Source organism: Salvelinus namaycush, unplaced genomic scaffold (assembly GCF_016432855.1).
Source record: "Salvelinus namaycush isolate Seneca unplaced genomic scaffold, SaNama_1.0 Scaffold262, whole genome shotgun sequence".
In the NCBI taxonomy this organism is placed as follows: domain Eukaryota; kingdom Metazoa; phylum Chordata; class Actinopteri; order Salmoniformes; family Salmonidae; genus Salvelinus; species Salvelinus namaycush.
The window spans coordinates 65,632-83,212 of record NW_024059475.1 but is presented as its reverse complement, the minus strand read 5'-3'; the positions used below and the strand labels follow the sequence as shown (position 1 = coordinate 83,212).

General features: G+C 45.6%; 1 protein-coding gene across 2 annotated transcripts; it reads left to right on the top strand.

Annotated features, from left to right (window-relative positions):
* Positions 1 to 4,546: 4,546 nt before the first annotated feature.
* LOC120039291 (KH homology domain-containing protein 4-like) lies at positions 4,547 to 17,140 on the top strand. 2 transcript variants are annotated; one of them, XM_038984735.1, is made up of 15 exons: positions 4,547 to 4,792; positions 5,604 to 5,889; positions 6,486 to 6,605; positions 6,872 to 6,951; positions 7,033 to 7,085; positions 7,331 to 7,542; positions 8,061 to 8,269; positions 8,925 to 8,985; positions 10,215 to 10,272; positions 10,836 to 11,104; positions 15,069 to 15,188; positions 15,391 to 15,479; positions 15,720 to 15,958; positions 16,506 to 16,571; positions 16,902 to 17,140. In XM_038984735.1, the coding sequence occupies exons 1-15, from the start codon at positions 4,764 to 4,766 to the stop codon at positions 17,084 to 17,086; spliced, it is 2,076 nt and encodes a 691-aa protein (XP_038840663.1). In that variant the 5' UTR covers positions 4,547 to 4,763; the 3' UTR covers positions 17,087 to 17,140. The 2 variants fall into 2 exon arrangements, with proteins under 2 accessions (XP_038840663.1, XP_038840664.1); XM_038984736.1 differs by having other exon boundaries at positions 4,549 to 4,792; positions 16,506 to 16,644; positions 16,902 to 17,019.
* The last annotated feature ends 441 nt before the right edge of the window (positions 17,141 to 17,581 follow it).

Sequence of the window (17,581 nt, the reverse complement as noted above, 5' to 3'; positions counted from 1 at the left end):
GAACATCTAGTAACTCACCGGTTACGTGTTTGAATCAAATCACGGACAACTTGAGCATTTTAGCTAATTAGCAACTTTACAACTACTTACTACTTGTCAGCTACTTAGCATGTTAGCTAACCCTTCCGCTAACCATAAACGCTAACCCATAAACGCTAATTCTAGCGGTCCAAACTAATGCACAGTACACTGTGGCCTGCACCAGATATCACTTTGTTTTCTATTCTCTTTTTAATTACTACTCCTTTAGAGGTGAATCCTGTAACTTCCACTTAAGCCACATTTTAACATAGTCTACTGTTGACGTCAATGCTTGGCTGAGTGGGAGTAAGGATTCATCACTAACCTTTAGTTTATTTACCACGTCCTCATTTCAAATCAAAACACCCAATGATCAGCAACGGGAGAGATCTTGACAAGGGGCTCAGCCCTGAGAGAGAAAGAGGAACTGCAGTATAATGGTAGAAAAGAAAGACAAGATATCTGACATTCCAAATAGACACTTTTCTGTACGGATCAAATAGCCAACTTCTAAAACCAGATGAGCCTATTCCCCTTTTTCAGTCATCCAGATACTTGATTTGTTCAGTATAGTAAACGTACACCAGCCTCAACCTCATATATCCTTCTACAGATACTTGATATGATATATACACTGAACAAAAATATAAACGCAACATGTAAAGTGTTGGTCCCATGTTTCATGAGCTGAAATAAAAGATCCCTGAAATGTTCCATTCGCACAAAAAGCTTATTTCTCTCAAATTTTGTCCACAAATTTGTTTACATCCCTGTTACTGAGCATTTCTCCTTTTTGCCAAGATAATCCATCCACCTGACAGGTGTGGCAAATCAAGAAGCTGATTAAACAGCATGATCATTACACAGGTGCTCCTTGTGCTGGGGACAATAAAAGGCCACTCTAAAATGTGCAGTTTTGTCACACAACACAATGCCACAGATGTCTCAAGTATTGAGGGAGCGTGTAATTGGCATTCTGACTGCAGGAATGTCCACCAAAGCTGTTGGCAGATAATTAAATGTTAATTTCTCAACCACAAGTCGTTTCAGATAATTTGTCAGTACGTCCAACCGGCCTTACAAATGCAGACCATGTGTAACCACGCCAGCCCAGGACCTCCACATCCGGCTTCTTCACCTGCGGGATCGTCTGAGACAAGCCACCAAGACAGCTGATGAAACTGTGGGTTTGCACAACCAAAGATTTTCTGCACCAACTGTCAGAAACCGTCTCAGGGAAGCTCATCTGCGTGCTCGTTGTCCTCACCAGGGTCTTGACCTGACTGCAGTTCAGCATCGTAACCGACTTCAGTGGGCAAATGCTCACCTACGATGGCCACTGGCACGCTGGAGAAGTGTGCTCTTCTCTGGATTAATCCTGGTTTCAACTGCACCGGGCAGATGACAGACACAGACAGAGAGACTGTGACCAGATCCTGAAGCCCATTGTAGTGCCATTCATCTGCCGCCATCACCTCATGTTTCAGCATGATAATGCATGGCCCCATGTCGCAAGGATCTGTACACAACTCCTGGAAAATGGAAATGGCCTGCATTCTTCCATGGCCTGCATACTCACCAGACATGTCAGCCATTGAGCATGTCTGGGATGCTCTGGATTGACGTGTACGACAGCGTGTTCCAGTTCATGCCAATATCCAGCAATTTCGCACAGCCAGGTAGGCCAGGCACATGCATGCTGACACGGTCGCCAGGTGTACGGTGTTTCCTCCGAAACATTGCTGCAGCTGGCTTCCGGGTTAAACGGGCATTGTGTCAAGAAGCAGTGTGGCTTGGCAGGGTTGTGTTTCGGAGGACTCATGGCGCTCAACCTTCGCCTCTCCCGAGTCCGTACTGGAGTTGGAGCGATGGGACAAGACTAACTATCAATTGGATATCACGAAATTGGGGAGAAAAAGGGATAAAAAGTACAAATATATATATATAATTCGCACAGCCATTGAAGAGTGGGACAACAGCCTGATCAACTCTATGCAAATGAGATGGGTCGTACTGTATGAGGCAAATGGTGGTCACACCAGATAATGACTGGTTTCCTAATCCACACCCTCTACCTTATCTGTGACTAACAGATGGTATCTGTATTCCCAGTCATGTGAAATCCATAGATTAGGGCCTAATGAATGTATTTCAATTGACTGATTTCCATGTTGCGCTTACATTTCGGTTCAGTGTACTATGCTAATACCTCAACCTCATATATCCTTATCCAGATATTTGTATTTATTTTACCTTTATTTAACGAGGCAAGTCAGTAAAGAACAAATTCTTATTTACAATGACGGCCTACACCTGCCAAACCCGGACGACGCTGGGCAAATTGTTGCGCCGCCCTACGTGACTCCCAATCACGGCCGGTTGTGATTCAGCCTGGAATCGAACCAGGGTGTCTGTAGTGTCCCATAGGATTTGTCTAGAGTAAAGAAACGTGTCCTACAGTGGACCTCCGTTGGGAAGCAGTATGTTTACAATGCAAATACAGGGCCTATAGAAATTCAACAACCCCTTGGATTTCTTTCAAAAAATTAAAATGTTTTACAAAGTGGGATTAAAATGGATTTAATTGTAAAAAAATATATATATAATTGTCAACGATCTACACAAAATACTCTGTAATGTCAAAGTGGAAGAAAAATAATTGAAGATGAACAAAACCTAAAACACTAATATAACTTGATTAGATAAATATTCACACCCTGAGTCAATACATGTTTGAAACACCTCTGGCAGTGATTACAGTCTTCCTGGGTAAGTCTCATAAGAGCTTTGCACACCATTATTCTTTCAAAATTCTTCAAACTTTGTCAAGGTGTTAGGGATCATAGCTAGAGAGCAATTTTCCAAACTTGCCAAAGATTTTCAAGCAGATTTAATTCAAAACTGTAACTTGACCACTCAAGAATATTCTGTCTTCTTGGTAAGCAACTCGTGTTGTAGGTTATTGGCCTGCTTAAAGGTGAATTCCTCTCTCAGTATCTAGTGGAAAGCAGACTAAAGAAGGTTTTCCTCTGGGATTTTGCCTTTACTTAGCTCCATCCCGTTTCTTTTCGTCCTGAAAAACTCCCCAGTCTTTTCCGATGTCAAGCATACCCATACCATGATGCAGCCACCACCATGCTTGAAAATAAAGAGGCAGTTACTCAGTGATGTATTGTGTTGAATTTGCCCCAAAACATAAGGCTTTGCATTTAGGCCAAAAAGTGTATTCCTTTGCCGTGTTTTTTTGTTGTTGCAGTATTACTTTAGTGCCTTGCATACAGATGCACGTTTTGGAAGACTTTTAGTATTATTTGTATTATTATTCTTTTCACTCTGTCATTTAGGTCATTATTGTGGAGTCACTACCATTACATTTACATTTACATTTAAGTCATTTAGCAGACGCTCTTATCCAGAGCGACTTACAAATTGGTGCATTCACCTTATGATATCCAGTGGAACAACCACTTTACAATAGTGCATCTAAATCTTTTAAGGGGGGGGGGGGGGGGGGGGGGGTTAGAAGGATTACTTTATCCTATCCTAGGTATTCCTTAAAGAGGTGGGGTTTCAGGTGTCTCCGGAAGGTGGTGATTGACTCCGCTGACCTGGCGTCGTGAGGGAGTTTGTTCCACCATTGGGGTGCCAGAGCAGCGAACAGTTTTGACTGGGCTGAGCGGGAACTGTACTTCCTCAGAGGTAGGGAGGCGAGCAGGCCAGAGGTGGATGAACGCAGTGCCCTTGTTTGGGTGTAGGGCCTGATCAGAGCCTGAAGGTACGGAGGTGCCGTTCCCCTCACAGCTCCGTAGGCAAGCACCATGGTCTTGTAGCGGATGCGAGCTTCAACTGGAAGCCAGTGGAGAGAGCGGAGGAGCGGGGTGACGTGAGAGAACTTGGGAAGGTTCTCCATGTTGTTGATCCATCCTCAGTTTTCTCCCATTTCTCCCATCTTCTCTGTAGCTGTTTTAAAATCACCAATGGCCTCATGGTGACGTCCTTAAGCAGTTTCCTTCCTGTCCTGCAGCTCAGTTCAGAAGGACGACTGCATCGTTGATGTGTCTGGGTGGTTTAATAAATCATCCACAGCACCGTTATTAACTTGACCATGCTTAAATATATATTCAATGTCTGATTTGTTATTGTTACACATCTACCAATCACTGCCCTTCTTTATGAAGCTTTCGATAAGCTCCCTGGTCTTTGTAGTTTAATCTGTGCTTGAAATGTAATACTTCACTGAGGTGCCTTACAGATGTTGTACATATAGGGGACAGAGGAAGGGGTAGTCATTCAGAAATCATGTCCATAGAATGTATTATGTGATTTGTTAAGCCACATTTTAATTCTGAATTAATTTAGGCTTGCCTATACAACCAGGGTAAATACTTATGCAACAACTATATTTTTATAAATATATTTTTTTAAACAAATGTGCAATGCACTTTCCAAACTGTGAAAGGCAGCAATACGCAGCATAGCGTCTAGTCTGTCGGAAAGCCACACGAAGAAGAAAGATTCGTCAGTTTTTCTTTGACTTTTCTCTGGTGCTATGCAGTTGAAGGTAGTGTGAAGTTCCCGGGGTGCTTTCATTACGAGCGTGACGAAAATCCAGACTGCGCTGTACGACAACGTTGGCTGCCTTTACGACCGGACCGGAGTCCTGTGGAATGAGGACGTGTGCAAGGCTGAGTATAGTAGCTAGCTAGGACACACATTCCTCTGCAAATTGAACTGTGCTAGCTATGTCTTCTGGGATGACTGGGCAGACACCGTAAGTTACACTTTTTATTTAGTACCATTTACTTTTATATTTTGAATAAGTTACGGACGCAAGAACACGTATATTTTAGCTTCGTGCTAACATGTTAGCTACATAACTTAGTACAGTAACGTTACGTTAGCGGCGGTTGCTGGTTTTACAGCTAACTAGATAACGTTCTTATTCCACTGTATGAAAGTACAAATCATTATAACTAGAATATTTCGTAAAGGTTTATCCGAAATTGACCAAGCCACAGTCGTAGATTCTTGTTTTTACCATAGCAGTAAAGTTGATCCGTTCTAACGTTGCTAGAAAACGGTATGCTAATTGAGCTAACGTGAACTAGCTAACGTTAGTTAACAACACCGGTTTCTGGCTAAGTTTAATTGTCTAACGTCGTTAACTAGACACCTAACATATCGCTAGTTAGTGGAGGGTCAAGAAAGCGGTCTCTCTAAAGTTGTGGTTACCTGCTGATACTACCCTCCAAGATAAATGATTTGTAGAGGAACAGGCCAGAACAGTTTTCAAGAGAATGCCGAGGCCTACTAACCCTACGAACACTGATGTTGGCCAGCATCGCATCAGCGCATTCGCGACTAGTGTTATGCTAACTAGTTTGCAAACACAAGCTAGCCCTCAAACCCCGCCCTACAAAATTATCTTGAGTTAGATTAAACGATAGGCAACCGGGCAAATTAGCCCCAAACTGTTGGATAAGATATCTAATCTCAATATGGAGTGCGTCCCAGTTCAGTTACTGTTTCAAGCCACTTGATGTTGAATTGTGTCTCATTTCTCTCCATCATAATGGATCCAGGTGCCTAACCAGTAGCAGCAGATGGGATCAGCCTGCTCAGCCCAAAACGAGGGTAGATGTCATGCAAGGCTTCGCTTCCTCTGCCCAGACCTGCACATCGGCCACTACGACCCCTCAATCAGCCCAGCACCCTGTAGCTGGTCCCATGGTGCTCCAGACATTGCAGGGGGACATGCCAGCAGCACAGAGGGGAGGCGTGGAGATGGCTGCTGCTATGGCTGCTAAGATCAACGCTATGCTGATGGCCAAGGGAAAACTGATGATTCCTCCACCACTACCTGGCAAGGTGAGAGGGAAAGGGTTAATGTACCTTTCTCTTACTCTATCCTGGTGCTGAGGAATCACTGGGCAGGCTTTTAATCCAGTATTAAGGGTCACCTGGCCAGTCATAAGAGGCTCAAGCCACAGACTAATGGTTTCCTTAGGTGGTGCAACTTGTCTCTGAGAACAGGGAGAGTGAAGATTGTTTTCAACCACATAATATAATGTAGCCATGCCCCATAGCTGGAGGTAATAGAAGGTGAGGCCAGTTGAGACCATGTGACCTTCACTGATACCCACCTCCTAGAGTAACACAGCAGAGAGAACCACCCTGGTCTCCAGACACACCACGGTTACTGCTGCTGCTCACAACACTCTAGGCAGTCTCTCTAACTCAGTGTTAGTCCTTCTGCACATTGTGAGTCCCTGGCTTTTGTTCCAGCTCAGTACTAACAAACCTGACTCAACCAAATAGGATTTTTAGTAGGATCTAAAGCCTGGAACCTGGGTGGCTTCCCAGGAGGGTTAAACTCTGACCTAACTGCATGATATTGTATGACCACCATGACTTTAGTTATTTAGTGTTTGTATGTGGATTCATATGAAACGTGTTACCCACAGATCCCTCTGTGTATGTCTGCTGCCGCTAGTGGAGACGAGACTGTGGTGACAGAGGTGGATATCAACGATGTGCCCATCAACAGCAGAAACCTGCTCACCAAAGGAAAAACACAGGAAGAGGTAAAAAAAAAAAAAAGACAAGTTTTCACCTCTCCTTGATTCTTCTCTTGCATCGTCTCCACTTGGCTCCTTCTTAAAATGGAGGACAAACCTTGGACCGTTCCTCCTATAGGAATGAAAAGGGGGTGGATACCATCAATTGGGCCTGAATCGCAACCCTTTCTGTATAATATATATCTAATATATTCTATTTAGAAGACGTGTCTACATACATTTGATGTATTCGTGGCCCCAACTATTAGTGAAACCGTTCCTCTTTGTTTTAGATTCGTCAGGTCAGCGGTGCAGTCGTCTCAACCAGAGGCCACTACATGACCAGTGCAGAGAAGTCCCATGGAAAAGCAGTGTATGTATGCAGTTGATGTTCCTGTGTGTATCTGTAGTTGACTCTGACCACGTGGAGATCTAACCGACTCTTCTTATTTAGAGAAAGGCCTTTGTATTTACACGTCCAGGGGAAGAGCCAAGAGGAGGTCAATAGTAAGTAGAATTTCTATAACCCCTCCCGTCTACAGTTGCATTAGATACTTTATTGTCCTCAGATCCTGTAAATTACACAACATAGTGAAGACCACATCTCAGAAGATGGGGCTGTTGTTTTTTTCACTATATTATCCACATAGACCCCCTTGTCTATCTATTCCCTGTGTTGTCTAACAGAGGCAGTGCTGAGGATAAAGTCCCCATAGACCCCTTGTCTATCTATTCCCTGTGTTGTCTTACAGAGGCAGTGCTGAGGATAAAGGAGATCATCTCTGAGGATGTGTTGAGGACAGCTGCTGCGTTAGGATCCCAGCTGAGACCCGTCATACCCCCCCTGCCTCTCTACCCCCAGCCCTCTCGCCCCATGGCTGCCTCACATCCACACCTACCCAGGATGCCTAGTGTCAACCCTCCTGTGCCACATGGACACCGGCCCGCCGCGCCACACCAAGGGGTAGATACAGGGGTCCCTGGTCCTCATAGAATTTTCCCCTGAAAGATTTTTAAGAAGTCCTGCTTGGACGATTCCCTCCCTCCTTATTCCCTCCCAATTCCGGAATCCTCTAACTGGTATTTCTAAAAACCACAGGAACTTTGGGTTTAAACAATTTTGCGGCAGGGAAATGTGTTTTTCAGTTTGCTTTCTGGCCCATGCCCAATAGCTGGAGGTAATAGAAGGTGAGGCCAGTTGAGACCATGTGACCTTCACTGATATCCACCTCCTAGAGTAACACAGCAGAGAGAACCACCCTGGTCTACAGACACACCACGGTTACTGCTGCTGCTCACAACACTGTTCTCTAGCTAGTCATTTAGTTGGATTAAAAAGTTAGCAGTTCAGACATCGACCAGCTCCCGACTCTACTGCTTTCTGTTGTCCATAAGATGAAGTATGTTTGTAATGTGGTGGTTGAACTATGTGTTGACCTGACCCAGGATTATCCAAATGTAACTGTCATCTCTCCCTGTCAGAGTTTTGTGCACGTCAAGATTTTTGTGGGTCTGGACCAGTCCCTGCCCTCGTTCAATGTGAACGAGAAGGTGGAGGGTCCTGGGGGGATGTACCTGGGACACATCCAGACAGAGACGGGAGCAAGAGTGTTCCTCAGGGGGAAAGGCTCAGGGTACATAGAGCAGGCCTCACGGCGGGAGTCCTTCGAACCACTCTACGTCTACATCAGGTAACAGTGATTTTACTTCCGGGTCAAACACCTTTATTTCTCCAGTCTATAAGGGCTTATTAGACCCTGATTCGGCCTATAAGGGCTTACCAGACCCTGATTCGGCCTATAAGGGCTTACCAGACCCTGATTCGGCCTATAAGGGCTTACCAGACCCTGATTCGGCCTATAAGGGCTTACCAGACCCTGATTCGGCCTATAAGGGCTTACCAGACTCATTGGGGGGGGGGGGTGGACTTATCAATATACACCAACCTGTGATGAGTACAAAAGCCATGTGAACTATTTGGAGGTTAAAGGAGGTGAAACTATTGAAGTGTGTAGTTGTCACTGATACCCACCTCCTATAGAAAGCAGTAGCGTGAACCACCTGACCTACAGACATAGGTCTACGGTGCTCTGCACCTACTCACATCCTGAACCAGTCCAGACTTTACCCGTTGAATTCTCTACAACTCACTGGTATGCATTCAGAAGACTGCTCACCACACGTTGGCTAGCTATCAGTCCTGCTGCTCTAGATGTTTGGTGAACCATCTGTTTGTCTCGTAGGGTCTGAAATAGTTTCCTCTTGTAGTTGTTCCCTGCTGTGGTGGTGGGGGTTGTTGTTGTCGTCGGTTTCTTCCCATTTCAACACTGTTGTCTTTTCTTGTAGCCATCCCTACTCCACGGGGCTGGAAGCTGCCAAGAAACTCACAGAGAGCCTGTTGGAAACTGTAAGTCAATGCAATGTTTCCCCCCAGATGACTTGTTAGATATTACTGCACTGTCGGAACTAGAAGCACAAGCATTTCGCTACACTCGCATTAACATCTACTAACCATGTGTATGTGACCAATAACCTCTGCTAACCATGTGTATGGGACCAATAACCTCTGCTAACCATGTGTATGTGACCAATAACATCTGATAACCATGTGTATGTGACCAATAACATCTGCTAACCATGTGTATGGGACCAATAACCTCTGCTAACCATGTGTATGGGACCAATAACCTCTGCTAACCATGTGTATGGGACCAATAACCTCTGCTAACCATGTGTATGGGACCAATAACCTCTGCTAACCATGTGTATGGGACCAATAACCTCTGCTAACCATGTGTATGGGACCAATAACCTCTGCTAACCATGTGTATGGGACCAATAACCTCTGCTAACCATGTGTATGTGACCAATAACATCTGCTAACCATGTGTATGTGACCAATAACATCTGCTAACCATGTGTATGTGACCAATAACATCTGCTAACCATGTGTATGTGACCAATAACATCTGCTAACCATGTGTATGGGACCAATAACCTCTGCTAACCATTAACATCTGCTAACTATGTGTATGTGACCAATAACATGTGATTTGATACACAGCAAGGGAAGCAGACAGCGTAGATGAGAGCGTATGCTAAATGACTCCAATGTACATGATCACGTTTATTTGAACTGGGTCGTGTTCGTTGGGCACCAAACAGAAGAAAACTGACTGAAACAAGGAGGGACTTTCCTGGACTCATTTTTGTTTTCTGTTGTAAAACGTTTTGGTTAAAACGTTTTCTGTTTGCGTGCCCTAATGAACACGCCCCATGATGGAGGTTAAAGAAGGTGAAACTATTGAAGTGTGTAGTTGTCACTGATACCCACCTCCTATAGAAAGCAGTGGCGTGAACCACCTGACCTACAGACATAGGTCTACGGTGCTCTGCACCTACTCACATCCTGAACCAGTACAGACTTAACCCGTTGAATTCTCTACCGTGCTCTACAACCCACTCTGTGTTTTTAAACCATGCATGTTGTGGGATTAAAAGTGTGTTGTTGATATACTTGCTTGTCTGAGACTTATTTCACAGGATTTCTTCCTCTGCTTTCTCTAAACATGATTCACTTCCCTTTTGTTAGAGTTCAGTGTTGTCATCCTGTTCCCCTGTGTGTCTGTTGTCCAGGTGAGAGCTGAACATAGCCGCATGGTGTCCATCTACACCGCCACCGGCTCCACCCAACGTAAGTCTCCCCTCTCTCACACACCAGAACTAACACAAAGTAACTCAAATACCACAGTCGGAGAACCAGGGTCTGTATTCATAAAGCGCCTCTGAGTACTGAGTGCTGATCTAGGATCAGGTTTTGAATGGACAAGGGGGGACCTGATCCTAGATCAGCATTCTTACTCCTTGACATTTTATGAATATGGGCCTGGGAGTTTTCCCTGGTCAGGTGAAATAACCAGCCAGGCCCGGGAGTTTCCCTGATCAGGTGAAATAACCAGCCAGGCCCGGGAGTTTTCCCTGATCAGATGAATTGACCATCCAGGTTACGTGGACTGAGAAACTTGAACATTTACTTGAATATAATAGAATGACCCAGAACGTTTCCGTTCCAGTAAATCACTTCCTATGTTTGTTTAAACCACAGACACAACTAGCTACTGTGGTAAATGAATCTCTTTCTGTCTCTAGTGGCACAACAAACAAACAGAACAGTCAGACAGACAACAACCCTGTCTGTGAATGACGATCTCTTCCAATCACATCCATTAACCCTGATCTCCTATACTTCCCTTTCAGCATACCCAGCTCATGGATACCCAGCTAATAGCTCTTACTCTAGCCAGGGCTGGTACAGCAGCAGCAGTGGTTACCCAGGGTGTAACGGGCTGGCTGGGGGCTATGCTGCCTCTACCAGCTACCCCACACCGCCAGGACCCTCTGGCTATTGGACTAGTGCTGCTAGTGGTCAGCCCAGTCAATCTAACCTGTCGACAAACCCTCCATCTTCTCAGGCTATGGTTCAGTATCCTGTCTGTCCCAGGAAGACACACCCATACCTATTACAGGTACGTAGTGGCTAGGAAACCATACCTCGACCTAGTACGTAGTGGCTAGGAAACCATACCTCGACCTATTACAGGTATGTAGTGGCTAGGAAACCATACCTCGACCTATTACAGGTATGTAGTGGCTAGGAAACCATACCTCGACCTATTACAGGTACGTAGTGGCTAGGAAACCATACCTCGACCTATTACAGGTATGTAGTGGCTAGGAAACCATACCTCGACCTATTACAGGTATGTAGTGGCTAGGAAACCATACCTCGACCTATTACAGGTACGTAGTGGCTAGGAAACCATACCTCGACCTATTATAGGTATGTAGTGGCTAGGAAACCATACCTCGACCTATTACAGGTATGTAGTGGCTAGGAAACCATACCTCGGCCTATTACAGGTACGTAGTGGCTAGGAAACCATACCTCGACCTATTACAGGTACGTAGTGGCTAGGAAACCATACCTCGACCTATTACAGGTACGTAGTGGCTAGGAAACCATACCTCGGCCTATTACAGGTACGTAGTGGCTAGGAAACCATACCTCGACCTAGTACGTAATGGCTAGGAAACCATACCTCGACCTAGTACGTAGTGGCTAGGAAAAACCATACCTCAACCTAGTACGTAGTGGCTAGGAAACCATACCTCAACCTAGTACGTAATGGCTAGGAAACCATACCTCGACCTAGTACGTAGTGGCTAGGAAAAACCATACCTCAACCTAGTACGTAGTGGCTAGGAAACCATACCTCGACCTAGTACGTAGTGGCTAGGAAAAACCATACCTCAACCTAGTACGTAGTGGCTAGGAAACCATACCTCGGCCTATTACAGGTACGTAATGGCTAGGAAACCATACCTCGGCCTATTACAGGTATGTAGTGGCTAGGAAACCATACCTCGACCTATTACAGGTATGTAGTGGCTAGGAAACCATACCTCGACCTATTACAGGTATGTAGTGGCTAGGAAACCATACCTCGGCCTATTACAGGTATGTAGTGGCTAGGAAACCATACCTCGACCTATTACAGGTATGTAGTGGCTAGGAAACCATACCTCGACCTATTACAGGTATGTAGTGGCTAGGAAACCATACCTCGACCTATTACAGGTATGTAGTGGCTAGGAAACCATACCTCGGCCTATTACAGGTATGTAGTGGCTAGGAAACCATACCTCGGCCTATTACAGGTATGTAGTGGCTAGGAAACCATACCTCAACCTAGTACGTAGTGGCTAGGAAACCATACCTCGGCCTATTACAGGTACGTAATGGCTAGGAAACCATACCTCGGCCTATTACAGGTATGTAGTGGCTAGGAAACCATACCTCAACCTAGTACGTAGTGGCTAGGAAACCATACCTCGGCCTATTACAGGTACGTAATGGCTAGGAAACCATACCTCGGCCTATTACAGGTATGTAGTGGCTAGGAAACCATACCTCGACCTATTACAGGTATGTAGTGGCTAGGAAACCATACCTCGACCTATTACAGGTACGTAATGGCTAGGAAACCATACCTCGACCTATTACAGGTATGTAGTGGCTAGGAAACCATACCTCGACCTATTACAGGTATGTAGTGGCTAGGAAACCATACCTCGACCTATTACAGGTATGTAGTGGCTAGGAAACCATACCTCGACCTATTACAGGTATGTAGTGGCTAGGAAACCATACCTCGGCCTATTACAGGTATGTAGTGGCTAGGAAACCATACCTCGGCCTATTACAGGTATGTAGTGGCTAGGAAACCATACCTCGGCCTATTACAGGTGCGTAGTGGCAAGGAAACCGTACCTCGGCCTATTACAGGTACGTAGTGGCTAGGAAACCGTACCTCTGCCTATTACAGGTATGTAGTGGCTAGGAAACCATACCTCGGCCTATTACAGGTATGTAGTGGCTAGGAAACCATACCTCGGCCTATTACAGGTACGTAGTGGCCAGGAAACCATACCTCGTCCTATTACAGGTACGTAGTGGCTAGGAAACCATACCTCGGCCTATTAGTACGTAGTGGCTAGGAAACCACACCTCGGCCTAGTAGTACGTAGTGGCTAGGAAACCAGTACCTCGGCCTAGTAGTACGTAGTGGCTAGGAAACCAGTACCTCGGCCTAGTAGTACGTAGTGGCTAGGAAACCAGTACCTCGGCCTAGTAGTACGTAGTGGCTAGGAAACCAGTACCTCGGCCTAGTAGTACGTAGTGGCTAGGAAACCAGTACCTCGGCCTAGTAGTACGTAGTGGCTAGGAAACCAGTACCTCGGCCTAGTAGTACGTAGTGGCTAGGAAACCAGTACCTCGGCCTAGTGGTACGTAGTGGCTAGGAAACCAGTACCTCGGCCTAGTGGTACGTAGTGGCTAGGAAACCAGTACCTCGGCCTAGTGGTACGTAGTGGCTAGGAAACCAGTACCTCGGCCTAGTGGTACGTAGTGGCTAGGAAAAACCAGTACCTCGGCCTATTAGTACGTAGTGGCTAGGAAACCAGTACCTCGGCCTATTAGTACGGAGTGGCTAGGAAACCAGTACCTAGTAGTACGTAGTGGCTAGGAAACCAGTACAGGTATGTATTGACAGGAACATGGGTGGGTTCCAATAGGATTCAGGACGGGGATCAGTTGTTTACAACAGACAACACCATGACACTCGTCAGAAAGCAACAGCAAAAAAAAGGTTTCTCGCCTGAAAATTGAAGTCAGGACTTCAGTTTAGAAACTGTCTGTATCAGTTTCATTAGTTAGTAGCAGCCAGGAGATTGTTGTACACCATTATAAGGACTAACCAGATGTATTGATGAGGGACACCATTATAAGGGCTAATCAGATGTATTGATGAGGGACACCATTATAAGGACTAACCAGATGTATTGATGAGGGACCCCATTATAAGGACTAACCAGATGTATTGATGAGGGACACCATTATAAGGACTAACCAGATGTATTGATGAAAGACACCATTATAAGGACTAATCAGATGTATTGATGAGGGACACCATTATAAGGACTAACCAGATGTATTGATGAGGGACACCATTATAAGGACTAACCAGATGTATTGATGAGGGACCCCATTATAAGGGCTAATCAGATGTATTGATGAGGGACACCATTATAAGGACTAATCAGATGTATTGATGAGGGACACCATTATAAGGACTAACCAGATGTATTGATGAGGGACACCATTATAAGGACTAATCAGATGTATTGATGAGGGACACCATTATAAGGACTAATCAGATGTATTGATGAGGGACACCATTATAAGGACTAATCAGATGTATTGATGAGGGACACCATTATAAGGACTAAACAGATGTATTGATGAGGGACCCCATTATAAGGGCTAATCAGATGTATTGATGAGGGACACCATTATAAGGACTAACCAGATGTATTGATGAGGGACCCCATTATAAGGACTAACCAGATGTATTGATGAGGGACCCCATTATAAGGACTAACCAGATGTATTGATGAGGGACACCATTATAAGGACTAACCAGATGTATTGATGAGGGACACCATTATAAGGACTAACCAGATGTATTGATGAGGGACACCATTATAAGGACTAACCAGATGTATTGATGAGGGACCCCATTATAAGGGCTAATCAGATGTATTGATGAGGGACACCATTATAAGGGCTAATCAGATGTATTGATGAGGGACACCATTATAAGGACTAATCAGATGTATTGATGAGGGACACCATTATAAGGACTAAACAGATGTATTGATGAGGGACACCATTATAAGGGCTAATCAGATGTATTGATGAGGGACACCATTATAAGGACTAACCAGATGTATTGATGAGGGACCCCATTATAAGGACTAACCAGATGTATTGATGAAGTTGTACACCATTTTAAGGGCAGGACTAATCAGGTGTATTGATGGCCCTGGGATTAGACTAACTATTGTTTGGGTTTGACTTTGGTGTCTCAGGACCCTGGGTGCAGTGACCAGACGGAGACTGACCTGTCGTCATCCAGCTCCCCTCAGACAGGGACAGGAAGTCCTAAACGACGCTTCCATGAAAAGACTGAGGATGAGCGAGCCTCTCAGGTGAGACGTAGCTGAAATATGCACGAGAATGGCTTGTCAACTGAATAACCTGGCTAAACCAAATCAATAAAGGGTTTCCCCAACCCAGATGTGTTAGCTCAGTGGTTACTCCAAGTACAGAAAGTGTTTTTTTGTTTTTAGGAATTCAAACAGTGCTCAGTGACCTAACAGTCCTACCTGTCTCTCTCTCTCTCTCTCTCAGCCTGCCAGCAGCTCACCTGAGGCCCCGGTGAGAGAGAAGTCTCCTCCTCTACCTCCAGCTCAGAGAGAGGAAGGACAAGGAGCTGAAAGGTTTCGACATAGATCTCTGCTCTAAATCTCTAACAATGTTTCTGGTTTTGTTTTGCCCAGAATGTTGCAGCCACCGGGGTCGTGTTCAAAAGGGCACAACGGAATGAAAGAGAACCATTGTTTCTTGTTACACGTTCAGACCAGTTTTGGGTTGTTTTCGTACATTTTGCTCCTACTGAACACAGCCCTAAATGAAGCCTCTGCTGTTTCTCCACCTGGTTCCTTTGTCTCTGTCTGTAGGATGTTGATGCCACCTCCTCTCCCTGTGTTTCTGGCCCCTGGCCCTGTGGCACGGAAGAGACCCAGGGAGACAGCAGTACCAGAGGTCCCACGCAGCACCCTTGGCCCTGTGGCACACAAGAGACCCAGTGAGACAGCAGTACCAGAGGTCCCACGCAGCACCCTTGGCCCTGTGGCACACAAGAGACCCAGGGAGACAGCACTACCAGTGGTCCCACCCAGCACCCCTGCATCACAGGGTACGCTTCTTACCGGGAACACACTTCACTGTACTTGATTCCTGAATGGGCAGACATTTTAACCATGATGTTGAGTGGTGTTTTCAGATGTCTTCTCCCCTCAGTAGTGGAGTAATGGAGACAATCTGTTCGAGCTCCTCTGTGATTGGCTGAGCCGTGCTAACTGTCACTTCCTGTATGTGTTCTTTTGTCTTCCCCTTGTTCTCTCTCCACATGTCTCCTGGACCTGCTGCGACCTAACATGGGTCTGTCTCATCTGGTGTCTGTGTGATCCCTCTGCTCTGACTGGCTGTGGATCAATCCAACCAACTCAAACATGGGCTGGGCTCCTCACTTGTTTTGCCCTCTCGCTCTCTCTCTGTCCCTCTCTCTCTCTCTCTCTCTCTCTCTCTCTCTCGCTCTCTGTTGCTCTGCTCTCTCTGTGTTGCTCTCTGTCTCTCTCTCTCTCTCTGTTGCTCTGCTCTCTGTCCCTCGCTCTCGCTCGCTCTCTCGCTCTCTGTGTTGCTCTCTTTCTCTGTCTCTTGCTGTCTGTCTTTGTTTTCTACAGATTTTCCTCAGGAGGTGAAGAAGATGAAGGTAGTGGAGAACCCTTCAAGTTTAGTGCCCTACGGAGGTAGGGTAGTGGACACTTCATGCCTAGTACCCTACGGTGGGGATTCTTCTGATGAGGGAGAGGACTCCTAGCAGTAAGACTCTAACTCATACGCCCACTACCCTTCACTAATCCCATCAGCCCCACCCTAAAGTGTCCTCGTTCCACTTAGACGCTGGTTTGCAGTGTTCAGCCCAAGTCTAGCTAGCTCTGCTATTACCGTCATCGACTATTGGACAGAGCGTCGCATTGCTAGGACCCTGCCCCTCAAAACAAAGCTACTTTATGTTATTATAATTATTAAATACAGTTTTCATTTGAAAAGGTCATTTTTATTTCAAATCTGAAAAGGCATTATGCGGTTGTCCATCTACGACCGAGCCTCCTGCTCCACGACCGAGCCTCCTGCTCCACGACCGAGCCTCCTGCTCCACGACCGAGCCTCCTGCTCCACGACCGAGCCTCCTGCTCCACGACCGAGCCTCCTGCTGTACACGAATTCACTGATTATTACTGTTATATTGTATATAATGTAAAATGGTGTGAATCTGTTCCCATGGAATACTTTAATAAATGGATTTGGAAACATCCATCTTGTTTCGTGTTAGTCTGTAACAGTGTTGTGGTAGTCCAGTCCAGGGTTTCATCGTGTTAGTCTGTAACAGTGTTGTGGTAGTCCAGTCCAGGGTTTCATCATGTTAGTCTGTAACAGTGTTGTGGTAGTCCAGTCCAGGGTTTCATCGTGTTAGTCTGTAACAGTGTTGTGGTAGTCCAGTCCAGGGTTTCATCATGTTAGTCTGTAACAGTGTTGTGGTAGTCCAGTCCAGGGTTTCATCATGTTAGTCTGTAACAGTGTTGTGGTAGTCCAGTCCAGGGTTTCATCATGTTAGTCTGTAACAGTGTTGTGGTAGTCCAGTCCAGGGTTTCATCATGTTAGTCTGTAACAGTGTTGTGGTAATCCAGTCCAGGGTTTCATCGTGTTAGTCTGTAACAGTGTTGTGGTAGTCCAGTCCAGGGTTTCATCGTGTTAG